This window comes from Ostrinia nubilalis, chromosome 1, assembly GCF_963855985.1.
Source record: "Ostrinia nubilalis chromosome 1, ilOstNubi1.1, whole genome shotgun sequence".
NCBI classification, from domain to species: Eukaryota; Metazoa; Arthropoda; class Insecta; order Lepidoptera; family Crambidae; genus Ostrinia; species Ostrinia nubilalis.
Genome location: NC_087088.1, coordinates 6209081 through 6232392, shown reverse-complemented (window position 1 = coordinate 6232392; position 23312 = coordinate 6209081). Strand labels below are relative to the sequence as shown.

The 23312-nt window shown below is 35.6% G+C and overlaps 2 protein-coding genes across 4 annotated transcripts; one reads left to right on the top strand and one right to left on the bottom strand.

Moving 5' to 3' along the window:
- Positions 1 to 4837: 4837 nt before the first annotated feature.
- On the top strand, positions 4838 to 7051 carry LOC135075304 (exosome complex component RRP42). Its single transcript, XM_063969720.1, has 6 exons — positions 4838 to 4963; positions 5208 to 5404; positions 5514 to 5679; positions 5933 to 6112; positions 6628 to 6854; positions 6935 to 7051. Exons 1-6 carry the CDS (start codon positions 4907 to 4909, stop codon positions 7035 to 7037), a joined length of 930 nt encoding a protein of 309 aa, XP_063825790.1. The 5' UTR covers positions 4838 to 4906; the 3' UTR covers positions 7038 to 7051.
- A 281-nt stretch (positions 7052 to 7332) lies between these two features.
- LOC135087966 (protein ref(2)P-like) lies at positions 7333 to 21656 on the bottom strand. Of its 3 annotated transcripts, XM_063982837.1 has the most exons (9): positions 21466 to 21656; positions 20118 to 20294; positions 19587 to 19754; positions 18934 to 19109; positions 17631 to 18327; positions 13074 to 13214; positions 12367 to 12558; positions 9531 to 9755; positions 7333 to 8500 (listed from the first exon to the last, which is right to left on the bottom strand). In XM_063982837.1, the coding sequence occupies exons 2-9, from the start codon at positions 20290 to 20292 to the stop codon at positions 8349 to 8351; spliced, it is 1926 nt and encodes a 641-aa protein (XP_063838907.1). In that variant the 5' UTR covers positions 20293 to 20294; positions 21466 to 21656; the 3' UTR covers positions 7333 to 8348. The 3 variants fall into 3 exon arrangements, with proteins under 3 accessions (XP_063838907.1, XP_063838915.1, XP_063838921.1); XM_063982845.1 differs by lacking the exon at positions 12367 to 12558; XM_063982851.1 differs by lacking the exons at positions 7333 to 8500; positions 9531 to 9755 and adding an exon at positions 10643 to 11443 and having other exon boundaries at positions 21466 to 21652.
- Between the last annotated feature and the right edge of the window lie 1656 nt (positions 21657 to 23312).

Here is a 23312-nt window from a genome sequence, read left to right as displayed (position 1 = left end):
GGCCCATTGGTAACAGAGATTTATTATCTCTTTCCAACGTTCTGAGAAGGTACAATAAAGGCGTTAAGTATTTGAAAGCACTCAACAAGTACAAAATAGGAGTCTACTTTGAAAAGCCAGGTCTAGCCAATGCACTACTGAATAATAAAACCTTTTTAAGTGATAATCAGTTCAAAGCCAGCATTCCAGCTTCATCCACCGAAACCACGGGGATAATTCGAAATGTGCCTATAAAGTACAATAACAAAAAAATCTTTACCATGTTGAGCAGTAGTAAGAAGATTATCAGCGTTCGCAGATTCTTCCGCAAAGACACCACAACTGAAGGTTTCTCCCGTCAGCCCACAGGGACAGTCGCCATCACTTTTGCGGCCACGACCCTGCCAGACTTCGTGGAGCTGGGCGGCTGGAGGCACAGCATCTCCCAGTACATCCCTCCAGTTAAGCAATGTTACCGCTGCCAGAGGTATGGTCACATTTCCAAGTATTGTAAGAACGAGGAACGGTGCTCAATTTGCAGTAATGGACACAATTATAAAGATTGTCCAACTCCTAAAGAAAATGCAGTATGCTCTCATTGCAAAGGAAATCATGTTAGTATTTCAGCACAATGTCCAATAAAACAAAAGAAAATACAAGAAAATAGAGTGAAATTTGTTAAAGCTCCCACTTATGCAGACATATCTAGTAAACAAACCTTTCCAGAATTGAGAACAAATAATAAATACTTACCAAAGCCTGAAAACAACTTAATGTCTATATTGAACTCTGATGCAACGGTAATGAATCTTTTAATAGAGTCAATAGTTAAAATTATAACATTAAATAAAAGCAACAACACAACTATTTCATCCAAAAACATTTTAGATATTCTTACAGACACTTTCAGTAAAAATTTTAATTCATCAAATTCGAAGAGCAAATAAATATAGTTCAATGGAATGCTCAGAGCTTTCTGTGCAATCGTAATTTATTTACTAAGTTTATTTATGATAATTGTATAGATATTGCTGTAATATCTGAGACTTGGCTAAAGCCTATTCACAAATTTAAGGTAAAAGGTTATAAAATAGAGCGAAATGACTGTGGAAATGATCATAATGGAGTAGCCATTCTGATTCATGAAAGAATTCAATATTGTAGACTTCAAACTTATTTTGATAACTCATTACAAAATTTAGCAGTTCAAATCACAATCAATAATAAATCATACACAATAGTTTCAGTTTATTGTCCTACTAATAGTTCACCTAGATTTCATATAAAGAAATTTTCAGATTTAATTGTAAGTTTGCCAAAGCCAGTTATTGTAGCTGGAGATTTTAACGCCCATCATACCATATGGGGCTGTAACACTGTAGACAGTCGAGGACGAGATATTTTAGATAGTTTAGATGATTGTGATTTAGTTTTATTAAATGATAAACAGGTTACGACTGTGGGAACACATGTCTGGAGACCGAACGGACTCGACTTGACTATGGTGAGCCCCTGTTTAGCTTTATGCTGTGACTGGAAAGTGCACGATGATCCACTTGGTAGTTATCATTTACCCACAATAACCTCAATACAACTATTATCAACTGCATCGCAACCACGTCTAACATACATGCCAGCAGGTACTGATATCCCTGATCATCCTAATCTTAAACTAGTTAATTGGAAACATTACTCAAAGTTAGTCAATGAAATGTTGTATGATTTTACAGTGTCTAATAGCAATGTTTTGGAATTGTACAACAACTTTTGTGACATCATCAAGTCAGCTGTAAATATGTCAATGCCAAACTCAAATAAAAAAAGTCAATCTCAACGTTTCGTTCCACACAGATCGTCAGTTAAAAAATCTAAACGTCTTTCGGTTCCTTGGTGGAATGATCGCTGTGCTAGTGCTGTACAAAACTCGAAAGAAGCTTACGTGCAATTCAAAAATGACCCTACTCTTGAAAATTATATACATTTTAAAAAATTACAAGCCCTAAAAAAGCGTGTTATTAATACAGAGAAAATTGAGAGTTGGAAAGAATTTTGTTCAAATTTAAGTAGATTTACTCCCATATCTCTTATTTGGAATACTTTACGTAAATTTAATAAAAGTAATAATTGCAAGTTTTCGCAGAATGATTCTTGTCCGCTTTGGGTTCATGATTTTCTTACGAAATACACTCCAGACCATGCAGAATCGCCACCATTAGATTTCACTAATTGTACAGCAAGTAATGCAAATTCTTATCTGTTAAGCATGTTTACGTTTACTGAGCTTATATCAGCGATCAAATCACGAAAGGACACCGCTTGCGGCTTGGATTTTATCTCTTATAAAATGTTAAAAAAAATAAATAAAGAAAACCTATTAAAATTTCTATTTATCATTAATAGTTTGTGGAAGGAAAATCTGATTCCAGGCCAATGGAAGACTGACTGCTTAGTTCCCATATTAAAACCGAATAAAGATAAAAATAGTCCAGACTCATATCGTCCGATAGCTTTAACATCGTGTGTAGGTAAAATTTTTGAACAATTGATAAAACAGCGTCTGGAGTTTTACATAGAAAGTAATAATTTGCTTCCAAGCAATCAATTTGGGTTCAGACGTGGGCGTTCCGCTCGTGAAAGTTTAGGTTGTTTATACACAGACATACAAAAGGCTTTAAAAGAAAATAACTATCTAATCTGCGTTTTCTTTGATATTGTCGGTGCCTTTAACAATGTCAATCTTACTGTGTTATCCTCGATTCTCTCTTCATTAGGTCTTCCAACTAAAATTGTGGCCTGGTTACATAATTTTTTAAATAATCGCTTAGTACATGTTAAACTTAATAATAAATTATATGGTCCAAGACTCTCTTTCAAAGGAGTTTGTCAAGGAGGTATTTTGAGCCCGTTGTTGTATATTATATACATTCATAGGCTAAATGAAATTTTGGGACCTGATCCCCAAATATGTAATTTACAATTTGCAGATGATTTAGCAATATATACTCAAGGCCCAAATTTGTCCACGTTAACAAGCAAAATAAATGTACTACTTAATAAACTGCATAATTATCTATCGTATTTGAATTTAGATGTTAATGCAAATAAAAGTAAAGTTGTTGTTTTTAAGAAACGTTGCATTCATTTATTAAGTTCGGGTATTAAATATAACCATCAAGAACTACCACTGGAATCAGGTGCAAAATTCTTAGGTGTTACTTTCCAACAAAACTTCTCTTGGAAACCCTATGTTGATTGCCTTATAGAAAGATCTCTACGTGCTACAAATATTCTTAAATCTCTTACTGGAACCAATTGGGGTGCAGATCCTAAAATACTTTTATTATTATATAAATCTTTGGTAAGAAGCCATTTTGAATATGCATTCTTTTGTTTTGCCTCTGATAAGAAACTTGTAGAGAAACTTGAAAAAATCCAAAATAAGAATTTGAGACTTATATTAGGAGCAATGAACACCTCACCAATTAATTCAATGCAAATCGAGTGCAACTTACCTCCTTTATTCATTAGATTTGATTATCTTAGACAAACTTTTTTGATGAGATTGTTGTCTGTAAATAATAGTTTATTAACGACTAAGTTATTGCAAATTAATTTTCCTTCTTATTTGAGTACTGTGCTATCGGATATCAGAAGGTTAAAAGATGATAATAATGTACATACTAGCGATTTATTACCGTGTTATGGAGGTGAATATGACAGTAAGTTTTGTTATATAAATGTAATAGTTAATAAAAAACTTTCTTGTAAATATGTTGTAAATAATGAACTTAATTCTTGGGAAGGCTATAGACAAATATACACTGATGGCTCAAAAACCGAAGATAAGGTTTCTATGGCATTTTATGACTTAAATGTCAAGATTGGTCATGGGATAAAATTACCATCTGCAGCAAGTATTTATACTGCCGAGGCATGCGCAGTGCTGGCTGCTCTGGAGTACATTGAGCATTCAAACATTGAAAAATGGATAATAGTTACCGACAGCATGAGTGTTTTAGAAGCTTTGTCGAACCCGTGTCATAACGCAAAAACAAACTATATTATTTTTCAAATAAAAGAAAAATATCACAAACTATGTAACATGGGCAGAGATATTATTTTTTTCTGGACACCTTCACATGTGGGCGTGGTGGGCAATGAAGAGGCAGACACTTTAGCTAAGCTTATAACAAACACATCAGATATAGTACCTGTTAAGAAGATCAAAATATCATATACAGACTGTTCAACCCTTTTAAAAGAATTAATGAAGAAAAAATGGCTAGACCATTGGCAAGACAGTATTCAAACTAAAGGAAAATGGTACCACCAGATTAACTGTGGAATAGGAAAGCCCTGGTTTACAAAAGGAACATATAAGAACAGAAAGTTTTATTCTTACATATCAAGATTAAGAATTGGACATGGCCGTTTTAATGAACATCTCCACCGGATGAACATGATCACCTCCCCATCATGCTCATTCTGCAATCAAGCTAATCAATCCCTCCATCACATATTCTTCGAGTGCTCTATATTTTCACTCCAAAGACTCATTTTGATAGAAGACTTATTACAAGTATATAAAGAACCAGAAGTCATCCCGCGCTCTCTACCTGATCTTCTCAAAAATGAAAACTGTTTCGTAGCATTATACAAGTTCTTGGTTACCACTAAAGAAGAAATTTGAAGAAATTCAAAGCCGAAGTTGAAGGGGAAAAAATAATTACTCAGTCGGCTTCAAAATGAAAATGTTTCCTCTTTCTCGCGCCGTCTCCGTGAATACAAACTGAAGACTTGGCTGTATGGCGAATGCCTTTGCCTTTTCCTGCAAGAGGAAAGAACGAAACCAAAAAAAAAAAATAGCTGAAAACTTATTTTTCTAAGCGCTAAGTTCATTTCAAGGGTTCAAATAACGCATTTTTCAATGGCAGGGTTATTATTAAGTGAAACCGAAAAAGTGTTTATACTTCATGGAGTTCAGGTAAACCCATTTATTAATATTTAAAGAAACTTGTGACATAACCTCTAATGAAACCACAACTTCTTCTAAATACTTCAATAAAAATATTTACCCAGCTTTGATAACTTCATTTACACGTCCAATACTCTTTAAACCTAATACTCACTGCTTCTTTGGTCACATTATTCGACAAAAGCAAAAATTGATAATGATGTCAGATTTTAAAGTAACTGCATAAAACTTGTAACCATTGTTAACTTTACAGGATGACTATCGTTCAGATGGTCGATCAAATATCGACTACCGACCTATGGAACTGGAAACCGACGTGGTCAGCCATGCCAGCGGTTCAGCTAGGCTGCGACTAGCGAACACAGACATTCTAGTTGGTGTTAAAACAGAAATAGACGTGCCTAAGCCTGAAAAACCAGATTCAGGGAAATTAGAATTCTTTGTGGATTGGTAAGATTTAAAACTATTTTGCATTTATGCACAACTTCTATGCCAGTGTGCCAACTGTTATAGTTATAAACAATGTATATTTTTAAACCTTTGAATTTTTTCTTTTCAGTTCAGCCAATGCTACGCCAGAGTTTGAAGGTCGAGGTGGTGAACAGCTGGCCAGTAGTATATCAAACCTGATGCAAAGAGCATACAACTCTTCACAAGCATTCAACTTGAAACAGCTTTGTATATTTGAGGGAAAGCAGTGTTGGAAATTGTACATTGATATCTTGGTAAGACACTTAGCCCTTGTGATTAGTAATTTTGTAATTTAAAATTCAGTTCTAGCCTTCTACTAGAATAGTGCTAAGTGTAGCTGGAAGTTTTCTTTGACAGAAATAATACATTTATCTTGGAAAAATGTGTTCCTTAGCATGAAAAAATGCCCTGTGTAAATGATATTTTTTAAGCATTGTGTCTGCTTGTGAATCAGAAAGTTCTGTACAAGAATTAGCATTTTTTAATCATTGTATTTAACTGTTTTAGATTCTAGAATGTGGAGGCAACCTGTGTGATGCAGTATCATTAGCGGTCAAAGCAGCACTATTCAACACAAGGATACCTTTCGTAAAAGCTGCTCTGATGGACGGTGGGAATGTAGACCTACAGCTGTCAGACGATCCTTACGACAGCAAACTGTTAAATGTTGGCTCTGCACCATTACTGGTAAAAACATAATTATGTTTTGAGTAACAGAAAATTGTATTTTTATAATTATTTTCAAGATTAATTTAATTTGCTTATCCAGTTGCGCCATTAGTTCTTGCCATTTTGAAAAAGAAAACAAATATAATTAGGTAACATAGGTACTTCCAGGCCCCTCTTTCCCAGTGGGCACTTTGGGCACGTGCCCAGGGCCCCGCGACCGAGGGGGCCCCCGTCTGCTCGAAAGACCTTTCTCCAGATGATAAGGGGCCACCATTGATCCTTAAGTGCCCCGGGCCCCTAGTAGGTTACAGACGGCCCTGGGTACTTCCAATAATTTCAGAGTGCTCTGGAATTCCTGTCGCTGAACATTTATTTATTTATACTTTAATGCCACAAAATTGGTACTTAAGGTGAACTTAATGCGTTTGGGCATTATCTACCATTCGACTATGAAGAAAAACTTTGAGTGAAGTGAAATGCACTATGCTCACTATGGTGAAGGCTGATTTAATTTCTTTTTTTATTCTTTACAGGTAACACTATGTAAAATAGGTGACAGATGTGTAGTGGACCCATCTGCAGAAGAAGAGAGTTGCAGTGTTATATCTCTGATTGTGGGTGTGACTGGAAATGAACAGTATTATGCCAGAGATGAAGACACAAATGTCAAAACAATAGAGGGGAAATGTACCACAATCGCCATGAATGGACCAGGCAGTGTCGCACCGAAAACTTTGAAAGATGCTATTAATCAGGGAATGTATGTATATTATACTTTCTATTACTACACTTCAAATATTACATGAAAATCCGTTTTAAAAATGTCATTTTAATTTACAGAATGGCAGCTAAATCGCTTGATGAAGCGTTAGGACACGCTCTATTGAGGGAGAGACAAGAAAATGTAGGCCTCAAAAAACATTCTTATGGATTCTTAAAATAAATCAATGGATAAAATACTGTGTATCAATGGAAGACCTACAAACGAGACAATAGTATAAGTAAAAGTGGGTTGTTTGTTAGTATATGAAAAGATTTTACAGTTTTTCTATGAAACATAATATACAATCCACCACGTCAAGTCACATTTAGGGACTTTAGTGGAACTACTAGCACAGAATGAAATAAATACTACTATAGTCTGGTCGCCAAGCACGTAGAATTTTGTCCAATGACCCCAAGCTCGGAGACCGGGCTTTAGTGGGAAGGCAGGATGTAAGTAGAAATGAAACAACCAATTTTGCCCTTTACCTTTATTGAAATAATGGTTACAATATCACTACAGTAATACATCATAGTATAATTATGAAACTAATATAAGATCACTCAGTCATACTAAATATCACATACATTTTAATGTTACCCATTCGTCCAGGATATGAGTTACACAAAATAATTATATTGATTGGTTTTGTAACATATTATACTTAATTTGTAATTTGTCAAAGTTAAATAAAGAAAACAATATTTATAAGTTAAAAGATAATCTTAAAGTAAGAAAAGAGAAATCAAGAAATGTATGTATTAAAAAGAAATGCAGAAGTATCATAATGTCATCACATACAAAGATGACGAATACATAAAACCTACTAAATAGACTGGAAAAAACTATTATTATAGGTACGACATACAGATTAATCATTTATCACATACAATAATCACTTTAGACCTAAAATGTGGATCACCACTACCATAGAGAGGTACATTTTAAATCCTAAATTAGGCGATATCTAGACACATATATTTTTGGGCACTAATAGTGCTAATCATTTGTATAATAACAAGCATAAATGAGATTAGCAAACCCAAATTATAACTACAGTTAAGAATAAAATCGTATATAGTTATCCCTAATGATAATAAAAAGAGAGCAGGCCTTTTCTAAGTACAAGCGAAAAGGCCGTTATAATCAACAATATTAAATATCCTAGATACAACTGCATTACCAAAACTGTCCCAAAAGTTGCAAGACGCGGGTCCCATTTTCTCGTTTTAAGACATTCAATTATGAAACACTGATTTATTCATAACTAGAAATACGACACTCCTTCCTTTTTGGAGTGGTTATATTTTTCTGCATTTTTCACGGAGCACTTCGACGGGCGATTGTGAGAAAGATAGCGCTTGAAAAAGCGCTCTTTTTTCGGGTCATGTACAAAACCCTGACGATGTATGTATCAAGCATTCTTTTTGGGTTAAGTTCAAAGCGCAGACGGTGTATCTAAAGTATCTATATCGTTGGTTCGGAGATTGTTTACTTAGGCTTGTTGGGGCTTACAGGGGTGAGCAAGTCCAACACAGCTGCGATGTTGCCGTCCTTGCTTTCCAGCAGCTGAGTGAGCCAACCGCCCTCGTTGGTGAAGCCCATGGCCAACATTTGCTTGATGGCCGCGTCTACGTTCGGCTCTAGAAAGATACAATTACGAATTAATATGACTCAAGTGCTTATTTTAAAAAAGATGAATAAAAAATCTGAAAAACACAGTTCAGCATACACTTTTTTATTGGCAGCTAAATAAAACTTTATAAACATAGTTTTGATCTACACAGTGCATTAATCGGTGTTTGCAATGCAACAGTCTTGTAGGGGCATGTGTATAAAGTGAACATTTAATTATTCACTGCAAATGTTCAAAACATCTATGTAGTAGAATTTGTGTAATAGACATATCGAAAATCAATTTTCGTTAGCACTAGTACATCGCACAGTCGTAGGTATTGAACTATTGAATTACGTATTAGTTCCAGTCTGATAGTTTATCAGTGAGTCACGCCATTTTAAGTCTAAAGGACTCACTAAGCGTTCCTTTGTTTCGTAAATACAATGCAATTTGCTGTATTATATTTTATGTGAAAGTTTCCTATTCAACTGTAAAATAAACTCAATTATTTTTATTTGCCAATCACATCGAATCAACGAACGAGTACTATAAATTAAAAATAAAAACAATGGCACCATTTCATCACACATTCTTTTGTTAGAGATACTCTGATAAAGCATAAAAAGTAGGTGAATTGAAAATGCATGTCAGTGTGTCGGGTTACCAACAGTGAGGCTTGTATTGATTTCAATTCAACCATCTCAAAGATTAAATTCACAATAGACAACATTTTCTGCATGGTTTAGTTGACGGTAGGACTTGTTTAGCAGTGAACGTCCTGTGGCTGAAGTGATGATGATGAGGGCCTGTTCCGCCTGGCTAGCTACCACCATCTAAGTCTGTCCTCATAACAACTTGAACAGTATTGTTTCGGCAGTCTGAGTTAAACTTGGCTACCTTAGATCAGACAGTTCCGTGTGGAGTTCCTGTGGTTGATGATTCCTGGTGAAGCTCGCTTCCACTTTCGGCGATCATACTTCTTATCAGATGAAATACATCTCACCAGGCCTACAGGCCAAGTGATTCCCCGTTTATAAACCATTTGTTAAACTTACTTGGGTGGTATTTGGTCTGAGCCATTGGTGCCGGTTTCGGCTGAGCCGAAGATGCAGGTTTCGGCTGAGGAGCAGCAGCAGTTGCGGCAGACGAGAACACCGGTTCAAACGGGTTGGGCATCACTTGCGTATTCCCTGAAGGGATGGTGCTGGTAATCCAAGGCATATACTGCGGCATCATCACATGGGGCATGGTTGGTGGGTGTGGCGGCATCGGCATGGGCACTGTAATAATGTAAATACATAAAAAATAATAATTGCTGTTCGTTTGTCTCGCTAAAAGTCAAGAACGGCAGGGCCGATTTATGGGGCGTTCATTAATTACGTAAGGTGATTTTTGGACCCCTCTCCCCCCTTAGTGAGATATGGCGAGATATAGCTTGACCCCCTCCCTTTACCTCACGTAAGATTGTTCAAAATGCGTATTTTAGTGATAATACGTTAATAGATGTATGTGATTCGTTGCATTTATAAAAAAAACATTATACAATCAATTTTACACTGTTTCTTGCGGATAAAATTAATTACTTGCCAGGACCCCCCATCGTAAGATTTGGTGAGAATTTGCTTGGATTAGAAAAAAACACCATGGGATCTTACGCAGTTATTATAGGGGTGAATTTCCAACAAAAATTATAATCTATACCTATCATCTGTCTGTCCGAATTGGAGCTATACCTCTCCGAGGTTCGACCTCCATCTTTCGTGAAGTCGCTTTATAAAGAATTTTTTTTGTTCATTAAACAACTGAGAACTAGTTTTTATTGTACGTACAATTTACTAATTAAAGAGTTGATTTATAAGTTGACAGATGGCGAGCAAGATGTCCTAAGTACTATCACAGAATAATAATAAGTACTACGTACTATTGCATAGCATGTCTTTCTGCTCAGGTTATTTCATAGTCATATTTCAGTATTCAGCAGTGTTGACACCCGCGTTCTAGTTTTAGTCGGCCGATAGTTGGGCCCGATTCTAATTTGTATGAAGAATCGGCCGATACCAATGTGCGCACTTTCATACATTTCCATACTGATTAACAGCCCAACCCAACTATCAGCCGACGATTCGATTCAGGGAGTAGCATATTTGATAGTAAATAAAACAGCCAATTATTCCCTTTACCTTTATTGAAATGTTTAAAATATTTCTACAGTAATACATGACATTATGAAACTTAATGCTATACAATACAAGTCACTCAGTCATTCTAAATATCACATACATTTTAATATAACCCATATTCGTCCTGGATACATGGCTAATTAATTATACATAATAATAATAAGTTGATAAAATTTATAACATAATATAGTTTGTAATACGGCAAAGGAAACAGCAAGAAAACAATAGAATTGAAAATATAAATAAATGATCTTAAAATAAGAAACATATGCGTTTGAAAGGAATGCAAAAACATATCAATAAACCTACTAAATAGGCTGAAAATATCTATAATATAATAAAGGTACATACGACATACTGATTAATCATTTATCACATGCAATAATCACTTTAGACCTAAAGTGTGAATCACCACTACCAGAGGTACATTTTTAAATTCTAATTAAGAAATATCTAAATATTTGGGCACTCACAATGCTAATCATGTATATTATAATAGCAAGTTTGATTAGCAAACCCAAATTATAAACTACAGTAAAAAAAAATCGTATATCATCCACATATCATCCCTAATGATAAGAAAGAGAGCTGTCCTTTTCTATCTAGGTACAAGTGAAAAGGACGTTTTGATTACGTTTATGTGGGCCTCCTCGTGCTCACTGGGGTAAGTAGGTCGATAACCGCTGCGATGTTGCCGTCTTTGCTTTCAAGCAGCTGAGTTAGCCAACCGCCCTCGTTGGTGAATCCCATGGCCAACATCTGTTTGATCGATGCGTCTACGTGCGGCTCTGCGAAAATTGCAAATTTATTACCCTTTACAATCATGTTAATTGGCTTGTGTAGGGCCACCTCTAGAGAAAGATAAGTGAATGTCAGGCCTCCCCAACCCGTCTGGGCAACGTGGGAAGTGTAGACCAAATCCGCCTTTTGCTTCTGATAAGATTGAATAGTTATGATCCTGCAGTACATCAAATAGTTTTGCTTTTGACTTCTTCTTGTGTCATCTATTAAAATCTTTTAAATATTTTTGAAGATTTATCTGTAGAGAAGTGTCTTCTATCTCACTCATTCACTTTTAAATATTTTTAATCTTTTTTGTACAATTTTTAGAATATTTTCTTTCATTACAAACCTTATAGTCGTTTTATGCAATGTTTGCAATAGTATGTAACTTGTTTGTTTAGACTAGTGTACGAGTATGATAGCATAAATTACATTATAGCGACGATTGAAAGAAAACATTTAGGATTTGGTGAATAATATTTTAATTGGAGACACATCAAAAATAAATTTTCTTAGTTTGCTTGTTCAGTTGTAGGTATGTAATCTGGTTCAAGTCTGATAAGTGAATTTATCAGTGAGTCATGACATTATAATCGATAAATATGACTCAGTGCGTATCTTTGTTTCGTAAACACAATGTATTTTTATTTACACATATTTGAATTTCCTGTTAAATTCTAAAAATCAATATCACACTCAAATGGGTCTTTTTTTTTTACTGCCATCCTCCGAATCTTAAACCTGAAACGATTTATCCAAACTAACTACCAGTCTAGGTTGACTGGAAATAGTCATAGTTATTTAATTTTTAGCGTTAAGAGTCGCATCAGTCGTGGGTTCAATTCCCGCCTTAGGCAGTTCGATTTTTTCAAGTGATTTATAATTTGGAAATAGTCATATCAGAAAAAACTACGTGTGTCAGACTTACTTGGGTGGTATTTGACCTGGGGCATTGGTACTCCTGGCTGAGGAGCCATCCCTGCGCCGGACGGCGAAAACTGCGGCGGCTTTGGCGCGAACGCATTGCCTGATGGGTGCAGCGAAGGGCAAGACTTCGGCAGGGTAGGGTAGGATCCGGCCGGCAGAGGGATAGCAGTAGCAGATGTAGGCTGCAGTGGCACTGGTATAAACAAAATTAATCGTGATTCATCAATCATAATTTTATCTTATGTGAAACGTGATAGTAAAATTCGTGACAAAATTGATAAAGATGAACATAAATAACAAAGGAGTATATTATTGTAATAGCTGGTAAATCTAATTTCATAAACAAATTGGATACTTAGCTTGCATTTTAACTTCCAAAAATTATTGTACAAAAACATCACAGCAGACAATGAGCGCGCGCAATGGACAAGTTTAATGCATTTACTTACACCAGTAATGAGTGGCGAATATGACTGCATTTTTTTAAACCATAAATTTTACGATAGCATCATCATCCTACAGCAGCAAAATCCAATCAAAACCCTATTTTCTGACAGTAAACCAACTTCTTGAACCTTCATTGAAAATCGTTTTTATTTCATCAATTCATAAAACAATTTGGAACATTATTATAACAGTAAAAAATAATCCCTCGATTGTTAGACGCAAATAGTCAAGGAATTACAAATTTAAGAATAAAACACTTACTTGGTGGAATCATGTGGGGGTAGATATGGTGAGTTGTGTCAGCAAGGGTCACATGAGTGTGGAACTCATGGTTCAAATTGTATTCCAGGGGAATGGCTCCGTCAGTAGGTGCAGTGGGCTTATCAGTGGCATCCATAAGATCTGTAAAAGAATTTATAAATGAAACATACACCAATACTGTTCAAGTTTAGGTATAAAGATGAATCGAACAATATCAATATTCAGTCAAGAATAGAAATGCACTATTGACCCTAATAATGCAGATAATGAATGTGTCATTTATTGCTTTGTTGACCATTTTCTCAGTCAACAAATAATAATGGCAAGTTTTAAGAAATTCCCTGGGATACCAGTCAGTGACGCTTTTACACCATTTTTCTTCTGGGTCCCGGATCATGTGACCTGCCCATCTCCATTTCTGTTGGTCTATTCGGGTAATTATGTCGACAACTTTGGTTTTTTCTCTTATTGTGCTACTTCTCACTCTGTCCTGCTTCTTTATTCCTATTAGGCTTCTCTCCATGGCTCTCTGGCATCGTTCCAACTTTTCTCTGTGGTGTTTGGTGAGGGCCCAGGTTTCGCAGCCATATGTGATGACAGGAAGTATGCATGTGTTGAAGACTTTCCTTTTTATTTGCATGCTTAGCTCTTTGGATTTGAAGACTTCCTTCAGAGACCAAAATTTCTTCCATCCGTTTGCTATTCTTCGTTCAATTTCCTTAGTAGTTTGATCTTTGTGTGATATTAACTGTCCTAAGTAGATGTAGTCTGACACATATGCAAGCGGTTGGTTGTCGATTTTTATTTCCACTGGGTCAGAATTTGTTAGTAGATTTGTTTTAGACATGTTCATGTATAGGCCCACTTTCGTACTTTCAGCGTGCAGTGATTCAATCATTTTGTTTAGGTCCGTCGGGTTTTCTTCAAATAGGACTATGTCGTCTGCAAATCTTAGGTGGTTCAGTTTTACACCTTGAATGTTGAGACCGTATTCTTTCCAGTCTAGTTTGCGGAAGATACTTTCCAAGGCAGCCGAAAACAATTTTGGTGATAGAGGGTCTCCCTGTCTTACTCCTTTCTCGATTTTGAATTTATTTCCCAAGGTTTCTAGTTGGATTCTTGCTTCGCAGTTCGAGTAGATGTTCTTTATAATGTTAATGTAATTTATGGGGATTCCCTGCTGTTCTAGGCTATCCCATAGAGCTGTGTGTTTTATACTGTCAAAAGCCTTGGTGTAGTCGATGAATGCCATGTACAGTTTCTTATTGTATTCATTGTATTTTTCTACTATTTGTTTCACTGTGTGTATATGGTCCAGGGTTGAGTATTTTTGTCTAAAGCCAGCTTGTTCCCGTGGTTGATTTTCGTCTAGTTTCTTGCTTATCCTTCCCAGGATAACTTTCGAAAATACTTTGTAGATATTTGACATTAAACTTATAGGCCTGTAGTTTCCTATGTCTTCCTTTTGTCCTTTTTTAAATATAAGAATAATGTTCGATGTTTTCCACTGTATAGGAATTAGACCCGAGGTTAATATTTCATTGAATATTGATGTGAGTATTGGTAGTAGTTCTTCGAGAGTGCCTTTAAGAAGTTCGTTTGTCACTTTGTCTGGGCCTGGAGCTTTTTCCATCTTCTGACTGAATATTGCTTTTTCTATTTCTCTGGGAAGTATGTTTGGTTCGGATGTCACTGTTTCTTGCTCTTCAATGACGTCTGTTTTAGTATCAGCTCTTGGTTTTTTATCTGGGTTTGAATATAGATCCTGATAAAATTTTGTAGCTATTTCGTTTATCATTTTTCTGTTTGAAGAAGTAGTATCCCTTTTATTTAGTTTTGGTATCCATTCTTTATTTGATTCTCTCAGTTCTTTAAGCGCTTTCTTCACTCCTCCTGTTTTTAGTATATCGCACACCTAGATCTAAACTGAGACAACTCAAAAATTGCCAATTTTGACTTATGCTTGTATTCAAATACTCGGTTATCATACGCATCTTTCCAACATAACAGGTTTAATAAAGCCTTGATCCATTTGCCGCTAGATGGCGATAACTTACTTTTGTTGAATCAACGCTTGTCAACCCCTTCCACCTAAACAAGCGTTTTGTCAGTTGACCTTCGCTAGTATCAGAGAGTGCACGTATTCAAATAAACGAAAACGCGGATATTTAGATTTGTTACAGTTAAGCAGAAAATATGTAATGAGTTAATTTGAGTAGTAACAGTATTGATGAATTGTTCTGCAATAGTCAATCAGATCATTTTGACTTGTTCCAGTTTTGTTTGATAAAGTAACTTATATTTGGTTACTATTTTGAGTTGAGTTTTTTTTGATGAATCAACTTGTGAATTTCTAGTTGGCGTAGTTTTGTTGGAACAAATTTCAATTCAATGTTTTTCTATACAGAACGCGTAGTTTTGCATGTTTCACCTAAAATCATGTACAGTATGATAATCCCTGTTTCTAAATAAAGTTAGTTTTATTCAAACTGTTCAACTGTTTTGTTTGAGAAGAGTGTTTTGAGTTAACTTACTATTGTTGGATAAGTAAAAATTACAGTGGATATTTTTTTTATTTTCCGAAAAAAATATGCTAGGTCGTTTTCTTTTAAATATTTTGAGAGAACAGTGTAAAGATAGTTAAAATGGCAATGTACAGACGACGGCACTTCAAGTTAAACACTGTAGTAACTAATGTAGTTGTAATACAAGTGTATAGTCTGATATGCTGTTGTCTGCACAAGAGGTAAAACCTTCTTTATAATGTAGAAATAAAAAATAATGTAGAAAAAAGGTCTATAATAAGTAAATAAATAATAAATAAACATATCAATCAGCCGATGCTAAGAAAAAGTAGCTGAAGAAACTCAAACACCTATCATGTTCACCATGTCATGAAATCTTCATTTATATCTCTTATACTGATCCAAATCGTGTTAAAAAAGAACTGTTTTCTCAAACAATTCCTAAATTGATGATTAAGGATATCGAAACATTCAATGAAAACACTTTAATAGTGCAGGAAGAGGACTCAGCCACATCTTGAAATTTTGAAATACAGAGGACCAAAGAACGTGGAAGAGATGACATTTGAAAAGTTTTATGACACTAAAATCTTGCAAAAAATGTGGGCAACTAATTTGGTTGTAGACGAAAATCGGAATCAAGTTAAATGGCACGATATAAAAATTTTAAGAGTGGAAAAGGAGGACTCAAATCTCAAAATGTCCAAACAAAACTGATTCAAGTCTAAATGTACTTTATTATTTATACAAAGTCATTCCCCTAAAATGTAACAACTAAAAAAACTGCGATTAAAGGTAAAAAGGATAGATTTTTTGACCCAGTTTATACACAGGCTCATTTCACAGCCTATCAATAATCCAAAATAAAACTGAGTTTCATAACTTTCCTAACAAAAAATGTAGTAATACGTTTTTTTCGCCTCCTGAAAAATGCCCTTTTTTGAGTTGTCTCAGTTTAGATCTAGGTGTGCGATATGTTCTTCTAATGTTTGCAGTCTTTTGTTTTTCCTGTCTTTCCTAATGTTTTCTCTTATTTCCTTACTTAACTTTGTGATATTATTGATGTTTTCCTTTTTTAGATGTTTTGAAAGTAGTGCTTTTCTGTTTGCTATGAGTTCCAGCGTTTTATCACTTAGTTTGTATTTATTTTTCTTATCGTTCTCAGTTTTCACTCCAGTTAGTAGATTTTCTAGCTTTCCATATTTTGTATGAGTATCAAAGTTGCTCGCGGTTAGTTCATCAGCTGAGTCGATTAGGGATTTGGTTATTTTCCTCAAGGTTTCTTTACTGTGGTCCTTTGCATTGTGTGGTGTAAAATATTTCCTAGATTTTTTTGGTGGTTCTATTTTTAAATTGCTTCTTACCATGCGATGATTTGTATTGAAGTTAAATTTGGTTAGCACCGTTGTATCCGTAAAGGCTTTTGGATAATTTGTTGTTATGTAGTCAATTTCGTTTTTAGTGCTACCATCGGGGGAGATCCACGTCCACTTGTTCTTTTTGTTTTTCATATACAGACTGTTCAAGAGCGTTAGATTGTGTATCCCAGGGATGGAAAGAGAAGTAGAGGTCGGCAACAAACAAGATGGGAAGACGACCTAAAACTCACAGTTGGACACTATTGGAGAAGGGTAGCACGTGACAGGTCCCAATGGAAATCGTTGGAGGAGGCCTATGCCAAGAGGCAAACTGAGCTTCGGGATATTTTATAACACAGATCTTATTATTTAACATATTTTGTAACTATTATGTAACCAAGTTCAGAATAAAAAGGCTTATTATTATTATTATTATTATTAAGAAATTCATGATCATATCATCTGCTAACGCCTCTTTAACGCTATTTATAAAATAAAATTACATTAAAAGCAAAATAAACAGTTTAAATATAGTATAACTGTAACAATAATTACCAGGTAAAACTAAAAATAACATTTGATAATCCTCAGCTTCTAATCACAGAAAAAATCTGCTCATAGACTTCTGACTGATCGCATGATAGAGAAAATAAAAAAGAAAGCAATCCTCATACCTTTCTCCTTGTTAATCACGGTCCAACCATCAACTTTCTCAGGTGATGCATCTCTCGGGGTCTCGGTGCCAGCAGATTGAGTGCCGGTTGAAGGTTCAGCAGGCTGAGCAGCAGTAGCCTGAGAAGCCGCAGCCTGAGAAGCAGTAGCCTGAGTAGTCTCCTTCTCAGCCTCGGGGACTTGCTTATTGCCATCGGTCATATCCACATCAAGGTCATTCAAGTTTGACGATGACACCTTGGGAGGGCTCGCTGGGGTAGGCTGAGCTGCAGCTGCAGCCGAAGTGGCAGCTGAGGTGGAAGCCGAGGCCTGCTGGCTCAGATGCTTGACCAAAGTGCCGTTGAGGCACATTTCCACAAGCTTGGGAATGTTCTCCACTCCGGGGTGGAAGGGGTGGCCTCCTGTGGAGGTGGAAGCCTCAGATTTGGGAGCTTGGGCTTCGTTGTTGGTTTTAGGTTCCTCCGGTTTCTTCTGGGAATCTTGAGGCACATCGCCGGCCAGGTTGGCGAATTCGTTCATGTAAGTGGCGAAGGTCTCGAGCCAGCTGTTGCGCTGGCCGCGGTGGCGGTCACCGCGGTGGCGGTCACCGCTCTTGTCGCGCTTATGGCGCTTATGGTGGCCTCCCTCGTCGGGCATGGACACCGCCATGGATTTCAGCATGTGCCGCGACTTCTTGATGGCGGCCTTGATCAGGGCGCGCTGGGTGGGAGAAAGTTACCAAATTCATTGTATGTAATGTAATTGTTCAACTAGCTGTGGTTAGAATAACTTATGGAAAATTATTCAAAAATAACTAAATGTTTACTAAGTCTTTGGGGCGTGACAAAAGATAATTACTTGAGCTAAATCACAAGAAAAGATTAGTTAATTTTACTATCTACCTACATATCCAACAGACATTGTCAATGAGTCATGTTGTACATAATTTGGATAAACATTGTGTAAGATAAAAATTTTCCATAGAGGTAACCAATTTTAGTAACTGAAGAAATCAACATTATCTAGTATTTGGATATCCATTATCTGCGACTTGAAAATACCTAATACTTAGTTTTTACACTTGAACGATAAGTAGGACAGCTGGAGTTTCCATTCTAACAAAACATTTTTAATTACATAAGTAAAATTTTATATAACGATTCGGAAGACGCAGTGTGGGCAGGCCTCCCACTAGGTGGATCGACGATCTGGTGAAGGTCGTGGGAGGGGCACGACCTGTCTTTGCGGAAATCCTTGGGAGAGGCCTTTGTCCAGCAGTGGACGTCATTCGGCTGAAACGAATGTAGCAAAATTTGTAATACTTACTGGCATAATGGGGGACGGCACCCGCACCATGCAATGCTCGGGATGAATTCGAGATCCCTCGCATTTCGAGCACAAGTCATAGTCCGGGCACGACGTACACTTGTAGCGGAAACCTACGACCGGCGAATCGCAACCATCGCACGTTACCCCACAGTGATGTAGGTTGGATGGCCCAACTGCAAGAAAAAGTTAAAGGTAAGGGAACAAAATTCTATCTACTATAATCTACCAACTGGTTAATATGCAAATGATTGGGGGACGCCTATGTTCAACAGTGGACGTCCTATGGCTGAAATGATGAAGTGAACAAAATTATGAAGATTGTAGTCACTCAAGCTTAAATGATAATAACTGTTGCACAAGAAACCTTGGAATTTGAATGTTTGTGTTTCAATAATATTGTGTAGTCACTTGGTTTAATTTAAAGTGTAAGTCACAGTTTTACAAGTCTATTCCATATGTTGGAGTTGTAAGAAATATAAAACATTTAGGTACTTAACAATATAATTTGAACAGATACCTACTAGTGAATACAAGAGTACACAATGTACATAAATGTTTTTCTCTCTCAAGCATGAATATTTAATACAAATGAATTTTAATGAGTCATATAATTAACATGTTAACCAATATATTTATGTCTTAAAACTCACCAGTGGCATTGTCAGTCACAGCGGTGATAATGATATCAGCATCATCCTCCTTTTCAGCATCCTTCACGTAGACGTGGAGCTTGATGAGGTTCCCGTTACCGCACAAAGTTGATAGAGCAGTCACCAGCTCCTCATCAGACGAAACGGTGATATTATCACCTTCCTCATCTATGAAAAAATTGATAAAATAAATATTTTGCTTGAAAGAAATACAATAGGCTTTTTTTTCTTATACAGAAACAATAAAATATTGAGTCATCATTGATTTATTACACTCACACTATCTCACACTACATTGGTATATTCAAGAAATGTATTAAAGTTTTGTGTTTCAATTTATTATTAATTACCAACAAATAAATGCCTAATCATGTTTTTGACGTAGCTTACATAAATAACCTGGTTTAGTCACAACTTATCTAGATCAAAACATTATTGATCACTGAAAATAAGTGGACCAAAACAAATAATATGATGACTCCTACTTTTTCATGTGACACAAAAAGTGAACAGATTTCATCATTTCCTTACCTTTCCAGGTCACCGAGTAGGTTTTAGTCTTCAATCCAGGAAACACGTCATGGAGTTTAGCATTCAAATAATGAAAGCTGGTCACAGTGGTCTTTTCGATCCCAAACCGCCTCACTTCCGGCTTGGACTCCTCATCCCAGAAGGTGTAGATTTTAAATGGTACCTGGTCTTCCATGGCTGCAAATGGAAGTAATTGCGATAAAATACAAATTAAACCAACACTTTTATTACTTTTAATGTGATTAGAACCCAATGGCTCTCTAAAAATGAAAAAGAAGAACGGTCATCTGTGACCCAGGCCCGACAGAAACGAGACATACCTCAGTTTTTTTGTCATGTCTTAATTAGTTAAATTATATATTTTTTATATTTGAAATCTATGTATAACACCAAAATATTACCCTTTGTTTTTGTTCAGGCGTTATACAAAAACCCTAACAAAATGCCTATTTATCACCAAAATTGGTAAATATTATGTACCTAAATGTCTATTACAGCTGCTATGGAATGTATCTAGGTGACCTGGAGATACAGCTGGATTATACAGGGTGGAAACGAAAAGTTACAAAATCCAAAAATTCAATGTTACCAGCTTCCATAATCTGTAACCTATTATTGGTACCATTTGAAAGAGCTCGTGAAGCACTTTCAGAATCAGTAACTAGTTTTTCGATATCTTGTATAGTTTAGAAATAATCGAGTGAGATCACTTATCGTTCCATATGTATAACCACCCTGTATAATCCGGCTGTATCTCCAGGTCACCTAGATACATTCCATAGCAGCTGTAATAAACATTTAGGTACATACATTTACCAATTTTGGTGATAAATAGGCATTTTGTATTAGTTTTTGTATAACGCCTGAACAAACACAAAGGGTAATATTTTGGTGTTATATATAGATTTCGAATATAAAAAATATATAATTTAACTAACTAAGACATGACAAAAAAACTGAGGTATGTCTCGTTTCTGTCGGGTCTGGGTTTTTTTTGTATGGAGCGTGACCGTTCTTCTTTATTGATTGATTCACATCAATAAAGTTTAAGTAACTACGAACTTTGCGTGGTATTTAGTTAGTATCTACTAGCCTGTTTTTCATGGAATCGTACAAAAAAGCCATGATAAAAGAGTCGCAATGGCGCAGGTACCAATAATCTACCACATAATCTGCTAGCAAAGTTAGGTTTTAAAATGTCGATACAGTGTGTAAAACTCGACCAATTATTTGTTAAACCTTTGATAAAAACATTTATCTAAAAGTAACTACAAAGCAATAGTTCTACAGATTCTAAACTTGCAATTTTAAAGCAAACAGAGAATTAAATACGCAGTAAATCTCTTACCGAAAATACGGTTTCAATATCAAGAAGTATGAAATGCACGAAATATCACGTCCGTTTCACAACACTTTAGCAACGCTAAATGATGTTTTTACACGTTGGCTCACAATATAAATAAAACAGAATAATTATGAATCATCAAAGGAACATTGGAGAAAAGTTGTTGTCAGAGTGGTGCAATCCATAGAGAAAAGTAATACATAGGAAATAGAGAACCCTCTCTGTCAAATTTTTGAGCCTACTAATTGATAGCCTGGTGTTAAATTCCCTGTACTTAACCTACGTACGTAACGCTCACATACATACATAGTACACGCACACATACATACATAAAGTCCACGCACACATACACACAGTTCACGCACACATAGGCCCTCATAACCTTCAAAGAATTATTGTTTTTATGATGTACAATGTAGAATTTTTTCAAATCCATTATTTTGAAAATATTTATCTTTATGGTGTACGTATTTTCAAAACAATGTATTTGGAAAAATTCTACATTGCACATGGAAATGCAAATAAGTAAACAAAAACTTTTGAATTTAATAATTTTACTTTATTTATGAACACACATAATACACCAAAAGCGTCTTTTCGCAAAGTTTTCAACACTAAACACAGAACACAGCACATTGAGAAAACTCCTTAGATTAATAAAACCTAGATAGATAGTCAGTGCACGAAAGGTGAGGCAGTTTTTAGGGAGCCGGCACGGCTTACCCGTAAACGTCACATGAACTGTCAAAGTGAAAAATTGGTAAACACGTCCGACGAATTTTAATTATTAAAACGGTTTGTGCTGTGAAAGGGTGTCTAAAATACATCAGAAAAACAAAAGAAAGTGACCAGTGTTACATTTCATAAGTAAGTACTACGATTCGACGCGTATTTTGCTTGAATTTGGCTTTCAAAAATTAAATACGGGAATGATACCAGTAACAAGAAAATTTATTTCCCAATTGTTCGCCGCACAAATACACTTCCTTTTTTATGAAATCGAGACTTTTAAGTCGATTTATCTTATTGTTATTAGGTAGGTACTTTGAATTCAATAAATAAGTAAGTAAATGATGCGTTTTGTTTTTGTTAATTATAAAATTATTAAAAACGTATTAAAAATTTCCCTACTTTCGGGAAAATCGCCTTCACTGTCTACACTCCCCAACAAAATTGACACTAATGACATAAGATTTTTGCCTCACTCTTGACGAAGCGTTTGTATGAAGACTATCCATCTAGGTTTTATTAATCTAAGGAAAACTCAGATCACTTGTGAACATAACAGAAAGTTTCTTCGCGATTCACGAAGGAACGAACAAAACTCCGATGAACCAGAACAGCAGCAGGTACGAAGGAATGAACTTGAATTTGACTCGACTCTTCAATACTTTAATAGGGCCACAGAACTCATAAACGATGGCTAAGAAAACAATAAATAATGCATTCAATTCAACCTAACAAAAACAACACCGGCCATTTTGGAGGAAAAACAAAGTTGCCATATGTTAAATAGTAATTTCTACTACTCTATTATGTAAATTATAACAAAAATGTCAATGTTCAGTTTTAAATTAAAACAAATTAATTTCATTTAAAAAAAGTTTTCACATTGTAATTAACAATATTCTCAAATATATTTTAATTAAGAAAAAAATGAAAATATGAAGGAAACAAGAGCAGCGACATCTAGAGCGTTTTAGGGTAGTTAAAAAGTATTTGAATTTATTCACCGATGTCGCTGTTTGGAAGCAAGTTTCACTTCGATGACCGTTGTATGGAAGTTTCTTCACCCTGGTGCAATCCAAAACAATCAATACACTCAGGGTACGGAAACTTCCATACTACGA

Bases quoted from the DNA above. Each gene is read 5' to 3' on its own strand.
- LOC135075304 (XM_063969720.1), top strand. From the start codon at position 4,907: ATGGCAGGGTTATTATTAAGTGAAACCGAAAAAGTGTTTATACTTCAT. The intron at 5,680-5,932 runs GTAAGACACTTA...TAACTGTTTTAG, and splicing joins AATTGTACATTGATATCTTG to ATTCTAGAATGTGGAGGCAA. The intron at 6,113-6,627 runs GTAAAAACATAA...TATTCTTTACAG, and splicing joins TTGGCTCTGCACCATTACTG to GTAACACTATGTAAAATAGG.
- LOC135087966 (XM_063982837.1), bottom strand. From the start codon at position 20,292: ATGGAAGACCAGGTACCATTTAAAATCTACACCTTCTGGGATGAGGAG. The intron at 12,559-13,073 runs GTAAGTGTTTTA...TGTTTATACCAG, and splicing joins CCCCCACATGATTCCACCAA to TGCCACTGCAGCCTACATCT. The intron at 9,756-12,366 runs GTAAGTCTGACA...ACATTATTACAG, and splicing joins CCAGGTCAAATACCACCCAA to TGCCCATGCCGATGCCGCCA.